Source organism: Pelophylax lessonae (assembly GCF_965119305.1).
Source record: "Pelophylax lessonae genome assembly, chromosome: 1".
Classification (NCBI taxonomy): domain Eukaryota; kingdom Metazoa; phylum Chordata; class Amphibia; order Anura; family Ranidae; genus Pelophylax; species Pelophylax lessonae.
The window spans coordinates 303373600-303385273 of NC_138768.1; the positions used below are offsets into that span (position 1 = coordinate 303373600).

Sequence of the window (11674 nt, forward strand, 5' to 3'; positions counted from 1 at the left end):
TCGAGTGCTATTTGATTAGATTATTCAAACTGGTTCTATTTTGTTTCACTTGAGTGTCGGTGAATCCAGCATAGCAAAATGATGATGAGGATGAGAGCTCCTAACAGCTTCTGTGCAACATTCCGCTACACTGTCAGAGATGTAAATAGAAGGTGCTAAAGCAACTGAATTTCAGCTGACGTAAACTAGTCATGAATTAAGAAAAAGATGTTTTTTATGATTTTTTTAGCTTTACAATGGTGCAATCTTGGTTTACACATAACTTGCTTTAAAGGCAAACTCCAGCCAAATAGTAAACTACAAAGGTAAACATATGTAGGAACCACTTTACCGGTCAAAAAATTTGCTAGGTAAAGTTTAGCACCTGTGATCGATTCACCCACAATTGTTGTAATATACAACTGTATAGCCTATGGAGGGTTATAACACTCTTCAGTCCCTACACATCCGTGTTAATTAAATATAAAGGTGTTCTTTTATGAAACCAAGATGAGCAGTGATCCTGCTGATCGCAGCTCATCTCGGATCATAATCGGTTTACAAAACAGAGATGATCGGGGGAGAACATGTTCTCCCCCGATCATCTCTACACATGGAGAATCTGTCACTGACAGACACAGAAATGGCCAGTTTATGAAGCTGTGATCTCCACACTTCATTGGTGATCTCTGTCAGAATTCACACTCCTGGATTCAGCAGCCTAGAGGTGGTGAATCGGGGAGAGAAGACAGAATTGGGGGAGAACTGGGGGGGGAGAAGGAATATTATTGATCTCCTTCTTCCTCGATCAGACCCCCCAACACAGTAATCATGCCCCCCTGCCGCATTTATGTATATATATATATATATACACATACATGTATATATGTATTTAATGTATATATATACACATATATATATATAATGTATGTGTGTGTGTGTGTGTATGCAGTATATATATATATTTATGTAGGGGGACTAATCATTTAATTAACTTTAGTGGGGGTCGAACGCACGTGTACTCAGCAGTGATAATCTATCACTGCTTATTAAGCAGGCACCAGTGATTTTCTCATACTATAATCTCGCTTTTTCTCACGAGATTACAGGCGGCCCATTCACTTGTACACAGATCTCGGCCGTTCTCCGAGGAAACACTTCTCCTCTGATCACCCTGTGAGAACTGAAGTTCACCGCTTCATAAACAGGGTGCCAGAGGAGATAATTTTCCTCGGAGAACCGCCGGTGAAAAAAATTCACAGTTTCATAAACGTACACTTAAGTCATATCTTAGGTAAATATGTTAGCTGAAATTAGAAGGATTTTTATCTTTGTTGCAAATATATTAAAAGGTATTTCCATGTATTTTCTTAAGAGGAGTTTAAGCTGTTACCAGTTGATTTCTCATTGAGTGCTGAATATAACAGTGCTTTCCAAATTGATCTTTGTCTTCAATAAATTTGAAGCCTTGAAGCAGTGGTTGTCAACTAATGAAGTATAGGGGGCCCTCAACATCACCAAAGAGACTGCACATAATAATTCAGTATACACAATGCTATAGAAGATTGTCAAAAACAGCAGACTACAGCAAATTGTCAGAGACTATAAATATGCTACAGGTGTGTTTTTGGGACTGGAGACATGTTGCAGAAGACTGTCAAAGACTGGGGTCATATTGCAAGAGACTACTAGAAAATATCTGCCATTGTAGCCACTTTACCAAATCAACAATCCCACTGTTGACTAATGGGATCCAAAGGCCTTATGACAAGCACCAAAGGGCTGCAAGTTGGGCTTCAGGGAACATAAAGTGTTTAATATTTTAGGGATAAACTTTTCTATATGACCTCTTCTTCTCCTATGTAAGTTAATACGAGCCAAATGTTAAACAAAAATCATTATTTTTTTACTTTACATAGTGCTAAAAGATACACATCAAAGAATGTATTACTATAAAAATACATGAATGCAAGTTGAGGGGATGTTTTAATTCTTCCAAAATCAAAGAATGTATTACTATAAAAATACATGAATGCAAGTTGAGGGGGTGTTTTAATTCTTCAAAAATCAAAGAATGTATTACTATAAAAATACATGAATGCAAATTGAGGGGATGTTTTAATCCTACAAAAATCAAAGAATGTATTACTATAAAAATAAATGAATGCAAGTTGAGGGCATGCTTTATTTCAGGGGTCTTCAAACTACGGCCCTCCAGTTGTTCAGGAACTAAAATTCCCATCATGCCTAGTCATGTTTGTGAATGTCAGAGTTTTACAATGCTTCATGGGATATGTAGCTCTGCAACAGCTGGAGGGCCGTAGTTTGAGGATCCCTGCTTTATTTCTTCCTTTATGCCAGCCCTTGTCAACCTTTTCGACATAGAGGAACACTAAAGAACCTATATTAATAAATACTATATCAACAGCTCAGAATACAGTAGTGTGATGGTTGCTGGGAAGAATGTTCCTTATTGCTGTGGTCATTGAGAAGAAATACCCCCTACAGATAAGCTATAAAGGACCATTGCCAATGGTTACTACAAAAAATGCTCCTTGCTCAAGGAACCCCGTAGCAACCTCTATAAAAAATCTAGGGTTCCATAGAACCTTAACTGCTCTTTGCAGCATTTTGTTGAAAGTGTATGTATATTTTTTTGCTGTGCCATAGTCATAGTCTTAGACTATTATAAAAAAAGTCAATGTTTCCACCTCAAAAAACAACAAAACAAGGGAATCATTTCCCTGCGCAAAATAGCATGCTATAATAAACACCAATTGTTCTTGAGGGAAGTGTCCACCTTCTTTTTCTGAATTCCCCTTACTGTGGTAAAAGTGGCGCTGAGTTTATTGCTGGACCAGCTCCAGTTCTGCAGTTATGAGATTTTGGTAAACAACAGTGAATAATGTGAAAAGATATTTTCTGCCTAGAATGTCACAGAGTGGATAAAGAAAATATGTATTTGAGGAAACTATGCGTCAGAACATTTCTTTATGGCTATAGCTGACCTTTAGTAGATAAAAATGTATCTCCTATAACACGAAGCCAGGCTGCTGTAAATATACAGACTCTAGATTCTTGTACCAGACCTTTCCACTGATAACCAGACCTGGGGAATTACTCTAAAACTAGGTCAAACTAGAGAGGGGACTTTCTTAAATAGTGATGAATGAGGGACAGTAGATAGACTGTGTTTGATTTATTAAAGAAGTAGAGACTATTCACTTAGCACAGTGAATGATCACTAAGCTTGGTAAATAATATGAAACCTGTAATCACTTTAATTGACCAATTATGTGCTAATAATATGTTTGGGTATTAACCGCTTGCCGACCGCCGCACGACTATTTACTGCGGCGGTCAGCCCCTCACAGGCAGAGCGACGTAGTACTACGTCGCTAGCCTGTGAGGGTCTAGGGAGCGAGCGCGCGCTCCCGCGCGGTCACGGACCCCCCCCCCCGCGCGTGTGACCAGCGGACCCGATGTCCGCCGGTCACTCGGCGATCGTCAGTGCAGAGGGAGAAAGGCAGGCGGCTGATGTAAACAAGCCGCCTGTCATTCTCCCCTGTGTAGAAACAATGATCATACGGTTCTACTATGTAGGACCGTTGATCACTGTTCCTACACCTCAAGCCACAGCAAATCACAGTTAGAATCACGCCCCTAGGGACACACATAACCCCTCCATCTCAAAAAAGTTAACCCCTTCACTGCCAGTGTAATTTTACAGTAACAGTGCATATGTATAGCACTGATTACTGTAGAAATGTCACTGGTAACCCCAAAAGTGTCAAAAATGTCAGTCAAGGGTCCGATCTGTCCACCGCAATGTCGCAGTACTGCAAAAAAAATCACAGATCACCGCCATTACTCGTTAAAAAAAAAAACAACAAAAATGACAAAAATCTTTCCCTTTGTTAGTAAACGCGAAAACTTTTGCGCAAACCAATCAAAATACGCTTTTTGTGATTTTTTTTATATATACATATGTAACATAAAACAAATTGGCCAAAATGTTAAAAAATTTAGATTTTTACATTTTTTTGGGGAGGAATTTCATATAAAAAATGTGAAAAATATTGTTATTTTTGCAAAATTGACACTCTTTTTTTGTTTATAGCGCATGATCAAAAAATCGCACAGGTGATCAAATACCATCAAAAGAAAGCTCTGTTTGTGGGAAAAAAGGGACGTCAAATTAGTTTCGGTACAGCGTTGCACGACCACGCAATTGTCCGTTAAAGTCACGCAGTGCCGAATCGCAAAATAGGCCCTGGTCAGGAAGGGCGTAAAATCTTCCGGGGCTTAAGTGGTTAAAAGTGAACACAGCTTCATTGTATTTAGTGTCATTCAGTGAACAAAGTACGGTACATACAGTATACTTGAGGCTCTCTATGCTTCTATGTCTGTATTAAATCAACCTCATAAAAAAAAAAATATATATATATATATACAATAAAAAGTCAATGAGAAAGGGAGAGTCCTTAAAAAAAAAAAGATCTTACTATCCTGAAGTACACTGTACACAGCTACAACTGAAACCTTCAACATAAGTTATATTTCTAGAATGGACAGTTCCTGCTTATCTTATAGCAGTGCAGGTGAAGTGTTACAACAGGCAATAGTAAATGTAAACATGTATCCCCTTCAGCGTTATTCCTTTATAAAATGCCTTAGGGCACTTTCACACTGGTTCACTGCCAGTAAAATGCCTATGCGTTAATGGTGCGCTTTTGTAGCTCTTTGGTGCAGTTTTTAATGAACACGTGACTCAAAAATTGCACCAAAAACGCTTAGTGGGGGCGTTTTTGAGGCATTTTGAGCAGCTTTTGAGCTGGTTCCCATTCATTCTAATGGAGAGGAGCATTTTTGGCACTTTTTTTTTTAGATCCCCAAACATGCTCCAAAGATGTTGCAAGCTAGATTTTTTTCACCGCAACGTAAGTGCACCACCCCAGTATGAAAACATTCATTGATTTTAAAGGGAAGCATTTTTCTTAAACTATTCCTGCACTTTTTTTTTTTTAACACAAAAGCAGTTGAAAAAAATCCAAGCCTAAGGCTGGCCATACATTATACAATTTTCTGCACAATTTTCTTTAGATTTACCTTCAACTCTGTAGTACAAAGGCCTGCTTGATAGGATACCATTGAAAGTGTTGTTTAGTTTTGACCTCATATTAAATGGATTTTGGTAACTCTAACAGAAAACTGTACAGGAAGGTTGAACATGTATGGTCACCTTAGGCTTCCAGTGTAGAGTATTATGGGAAATGTACTACTTTAATATTATGAAAGGTCATTCGAATTGAAGAAAAGAAAAAGAGAATAAAAATTCAGCTGATGACACCAGCTAGATTTAGTTCAGTTTAACTTTTTTCAAAAACTGAAAGGTGAGATGTGATTGGTTGTTGCTGGCAACTCCATTGTAAGTCTGCATGCAAATAAGCGCGTTTGTCTGCGCAGTGTAAAGACACTGTGGGGGAGATTTAGTAAAATTGGTGCACTAAGAATCTGGTGCTGCTGTGCATGGTAACCAATCAGCTTATAGGTTTTATTGCCAAAGCTTAATTGAACAAGCTTAAGTTAGAAGCTGTCTGATAAGATAAGATAAGATAAGATAAGATAAGATAAGATAAGATAAGACGTCACTTAAGTTGTGGATACATACATATTCGCCAGCACACCAAAGATCTTGCACAGCAGTCCGAAGAAAGTTTTTATTGCAAAAGAATCACATTAGGATAGGTACAACGTTTCGGAGTCGCGCAAGACCCCTTCGTCAGGCATGTGATGTTGTGGAGGTACCCAGTCCTATATGGATGAAGCGGTGATTGTACTATTGCCACTCCAAGATGAATGAGAGGGTTTAGGCTCACATATTTTTATTTTTTATAGAAGTAAGTTAGAAGCTGATTGATTACCATATACCAGATTCTGTGTGCACCCGTTTTAGTAAATATTGCCCTAAGGTTAGGTAAGGTGTTAAGGATACTTTAGTGGTTTTAACAACCTGGTTCCATCTCTAATTGCACAATGAAATGAAACAGCACGCATCTGGGGTTATTTACTAAAATTGGAGAGTTTTAAATCTGGTGCTGCTCTGCGTAGAAACCAATCAGGTTTAAAGGTTTTATTGCCAAAAATTAATTGAACAAGCTTAGGTTAGAAGCTGATTGGCTAACATGCACAGCTAGCTGCACCAGATTTTGTATGCACCAGTTTAAGTAAATCTCACCCTATGTATTTCTGGTGTTCCCAGTGCCCTAGAGCCATGTACCTATAGGCATGAATGGACAAAGGCAGCTATGTGTCTCTATAAGTAGTGCATATGCACCGACCTTCAGTGAGTTTGGCGTATTATGTCTGTGCACGTGCGCTACTTCATGCAAATAGCTGCGCAAAGCTGTGTACAGCCGCCTTCACCCATTCATGACTATTGGCAGCAGTACTAAGCTCTAGGACAGGGGTGTCCAAACTACTGCCCTCCAGCTGTTGCGGAACTAGACGTCCCATGAGGCATTGTAAATCTCTGACATTCACAGACATGACTAGGCATGATGGGAATTGTAGTTCCTGAACAGCTGGAGGGTCATAGTTTGGACACCCCTGCTCTAGGACAAGGGTCTTCAAACTATAGCTCTCCAGTTCTTCAGGAACTACAATTCCCATCATGCCTAGTCATGTCTGTGAATGTCAGAGTTTTACAATGCATCATGGGATGTGTAGTTCCAAAATAGCTGGAGGTCCATAGTTTGAGGATCCCTGCTCTAGGATATCTGGCACACCAGAAATATGCTGTGTTTTTATGCTGCACAGGCAAATGCATGCATGTGCACGTAGCCTTATTTATTTTCTTCCATTTGAGAGTCTGATGGGAGTAAGAAGCTTCTTTGAAGTAAAAAAAAACTCCATTGGCACTGAGAGTCCCATTTTTATTAGGAAACATCTAATTTAATTAGAGAAATTCCCTACAGTTCCCAAGGACAGATATAATCTGTATCCTATCTTCTTTCTGTCTTCACAGATTTTTTAGTATTCATTAAAGAACCTAACAGATATCTGGGGTGTGCACATGCTGGGGTGGATTTACTACAGGAGTAAATACGGTTGACTCAGTAAAGTGATTGTTCTTAGTGAATAAGTGAATGCTGTGTTCACTTGAGTATCCAATCACTTACAAGAAAAAATTATTTTCCTTTTTATTTCCCATGCACTTGTATGGGTGTTCAAAATTAACAAAATGTCATCTTATTTACTAACCTAGCTGGAGTTTGCATGTTCTCCCTGTGCCTGTGTGGGTTTCCTCTGGGTTCTCCAGTTTCCTCCCACACTCCAAAGACCTGCTGGTAGGTTAATTGGCTCCTGTCTAGGTTGTCTAGTATGTGTATGTATGAATATGAGTTAGAGACCTTAGATTGTAAGCTCCTTGGGGGCAGGGACTGATGTGAATGCACAATATATATGTAAATTGCTACATAAATTGCTAGCACTATATAAGTACCTGTAATAACTAAATAAATAAATATTCATTTTCACAAAGTGGAAAGTCTCCAGTCCTTTGTTATATCAACCCCAGTGTACCTAAGTTCTCTATAGATACATCTACCTCATTTTTACCTGGAAGCTCTTTCCACTTGTTTGGAAAGCTGTTAAAGATATTTTAGTGGTTGTAAGTAACAACCTGGTTCCATCTCCACTTGTACTGCTTATTCACATATAGGGCACCTTCACTGGCACACCGAAATGAAGCAGCACCCACTGGGGTTGATTTACTAAAACTGGAGAGAGCGAAAACTGGTGCATGGTAGCCAATCAGCTTCTATATTCAGCTTGTTCGATTAAGCTTTGGCAAAAAAAAAAATACTAAAAAAACAAACTGGAAGCTGATTGGTTTCTATGCAGAGCTTCACCAGATTTTGTATTCTCCAGATTTAGTTAATCAACCCCATTGTGTTCTAGTTATACCCAGTAACATACAGTAATCTACACACTAATCCTTGGAATTATGTGTTCATGGTAGATTTGGATTTGTCTCTGATTGGCTGCATTTTATTATTGCAAATTCGCTAATAGGTGTTTTAAATCTGTGCAGGACTTTTTATGTACTGGCATTCAGAGAGATAGGAAAATATGCTCTGATATATTGCAGTAGTCACCCATACCAGATGTGGGGGACTTTTTTATTCTCTTCATTAGAATATGCCATCCTTTCTCTTACTGCCAAAGAGGCTAATAGAATATTCGGGTTATTTGTTCGGCTTCTGTCTCAGTCCAGCAGACTATATTCCCGACCTTTGCATATTTCCTATTCATTTTATGGATATGCTTGCTGTATGGCATGACTCGATTACAAACATGCATGAATTAAGCTGCCCATGATTAAAGTTGGCGATCATGGAATAAGTTCCATATAATAGTACAGCGAACCGAATATGGGGGACCTGCAGAAAAAAATCTGCTGTTGTCAGTGGACGTTTAAAGCATCCCCCAAACCAGCCTGACAATTACTTCTTTAGTACATCGCACCTTTTAGAGTAGACCCATATTTTATCATATAATAATACCGTCTATGGTTGTGAATTTTACTTATATTATTCAAACCGGCATGTTACTAATTCATTCGCTGATCTGCTTTTTAATGAGCTAGCACTACTGATAGATCGCAAAATGCAATTTGTCTGTGCGGTGGAAGAATCGCTAGAAAGCCATTTGTCGCAGGACCGATCACGCAGCTAAGCGACAGAGAGGCCCTCAATTCTCTCTCTCTGGTGCTGCCCCAGCTCCTGGCACAACGTTTAAAAACGATCCTGCTATTTTTCATCTTTTTAAACAAAACTGCATTAAAAAGCTGCCTTCCCTCCTCGGAAGAAACTAGATCTCCTTAGACATTTGAAGAGTCTAATTCATCACTGAACTTTTAAGGGTCCTGCGACTTTATATACAAAGCCAGCTTTAAAAAAAAAAAATGTCATTTTGCATTTGAAGCGCCGAGCTTGCATTAACCACTTGCAGGCGGAATGTCACACACAAGGTGTGCCATTAATGACATAAATAAACTCAGCACACACAATAGGCTCTATTCATTTACTGGGATCAGTGGGGGCACATACATGTGTTATTAAGGTTGGAATAAAAATACACACATATATATATATATATATATATATATATATATATATATATATGTATATGTGTGTGTGGGTATATATATATATATATATATATATATATATATATATATATATATATATATATATATATATATATATATATATATATATATATATATATATATATGTGTGTGTGTGTGTGTATGTGCAGATATATATATATATATATAGAGAGAGAGAAAGAGAGAGAGAGAGAGAGAGAGATACATATATCTATATATATAGTGTTGATATACTATAGTGTTATAAATGTTGATTTACTAAAACTGGAAAGTGCAAAATCTCAAAATCTGGTGCAGCTGTACATGGTAGCCAATCAACTTCTAACTTCAGCTTGTTCAATTAACATTTAAACATTTGACCAAAAAAATAAATAAAAAACTTGGAAGCTGATTGGTCACTATGCAGATCTGCTCTAGATTTTGCACTCTCCAGTTTTACTAAATCAAACACACCCACACCCACACCCACACCCACATATATATATATATATATATATATATATATATATATATATATACATATATATATATATATGTATATATATATGTATATTTGAGCAAATTGAAACTTTTAAATAAAAGAATTGTCTCTATTAGATTGTAATGGTAAATCCTAACTATAAAGACAGGGAGGATGTGCCAGATCTATTCTCTGGATAGCTTCCAGTACAGAGGGGAGAGACCGGCCTAAGCTTCCCAGCTCAATGATAAGGAGGACCGGCCAGGGGAAGTCTACCTCTTCCTTGTGCTGCTACCTCCCTAGCTACCTCCATATCTTCCCCTCTAGTTTAAGCATGCTACACTTTAGCCAAGTTTGTTTCAACAGATTGCTTTTTAATGGGTTCCTTATACAATCTCCACAAATGTATTTAAAGATAAACTCAAAAAATATTTTCTGAAAACTGCATGCATCTATTAATAAATACAGTAATCAGCATATGGATTGATTTATTTTAATATAAAAATGTATTTTTATATTATTATTATTTTTTTCACCAGTAAAAAAAAGATCCTTCCATTGGTGTGACAAGTTACACTAGTGGCAGGAGTTCTTACAACAGTTCCCATTTATTTGCTTGTTTTTCTTTTTCTTTTTTTTTCTGTTACCGAAACTGCTGTAGCACGTTTAGAAGCGTATATTACGCTATAATATATGTTATAGTGTGCCCTACCCCTGTCGCTGTCACTTTTGCTGGCCTGCCTGTTACTGTGAATGAAGATTTAAATAAAAGCCTGTGATATAAAAATAATAGTAATTCATTTAAATAATAATACGATCACTATATAATCAGCACACAGTTATCAGAATACAACCAGTTTCCTTTAAAACAATCACATGCTCAGACTGGCCTATGAGCTCAAATCTACACACAATTTACTATAAAAACGTTCATACACAAAACTACAAATCCAACCACACTGTTTGTAAAAGCCGATCCCTTTATTTTTGTTTCTTCCCGCTGCCTTTTAGATTGCAAGCTCCTGGGCTTTCATTTCATTCTTATAATGACCTTGGTCTTGTAATTGTATAATGATTCTTATGTCTGTCTGCACTGCCTGTGGTAGTGTGCTCTGGATAACTAGGACACAGTGACAATTATTATTAATCCTAATAATAATTCATTTTTATCCCCAGCCCACATACTCAGTTCTCTTCTTTTTCCTTCTCTCGTTGGATCTTTATTTTCATAGCAGCCTGGCACATTACTACAATACAATCCCAAATACTACAGGCCGTTACCTGACAGCTAGTTTAATGAATAAAATAATTGACTAGGACGTGTGACAAAAAAAAAAAAAGCATGTGCAAAGAATGCACTCCCCCATATCCCAGGATAAAACTTCTACTTTATAGTGATGATGATCTTACCTTCCCGCCTTGGTTATGATCATCTCTGTGCCAACTTCGTGAAATTTCATCCATAATTCTCGTTCGTGTAAGAATACCTTAATGCCTTCCATTCCCTGGCCAGAGAGCAAAATATTTATTAGATACTGCTGCTTGATTTTCCATCTTTTAATCAGAAACTTGATTCCCATAGCTAGATAAATCACGTGCTTCTATCTGAAATTCCTTTGTTAACATACAGTTGTTTCCAAGCAGAGGAACAAGAGCAAAAGTACTGGGTAAAGCACAAAAAATAAAATAAATAAAAAATAAAATACTAAATATATATATATATATATATATATATACATATATATATATATATATACATATATATATATATATATATATATATATATATATATATATATGTGTGTGTGTGTGTGTGTGTGTATATATATATATATATATATATATATATATATATATATATATATATATATATATATATATATATATATATATATATTACAATGTGAACCTAATAAACTTCTGCTAGATTTTGATCCTGTTAACTGATTTATGTTAAAAAAAAAAGTGCATCAATATCCCCAGAAACACCAACCAGAGTAAAACTTTCTTCTGATTACTATAATTACTTTATTATCATCATCGCCTGTCTCAACTACTGT

General features: G+C 36.9%; 1 protein-coding gene across 1 annotated transcript in view; it reads right to left on the reverse strand.

Moving 5' to 3' along the window:
• The window catches only part of TBX5 (T-box transcription factor 5), a 96468-nt gene extending 85343 nt beyond the window's left edge, over nt 1–11125 (reverse strand). The window contains exon 1 of the mRNA XM_082244238.1: nt 11025–11125. Coding sequence (XP_082100364.1) covers nt 11025–11116 — 92 coding nt within the window. The 5' untranslated portion in view covers nt 11117–11125. The remainder of the gene's footprint in view (nt 1–11024) is intronic.
• Nucleotides 11126–11674: the final 549 nt, after the last annotated feature.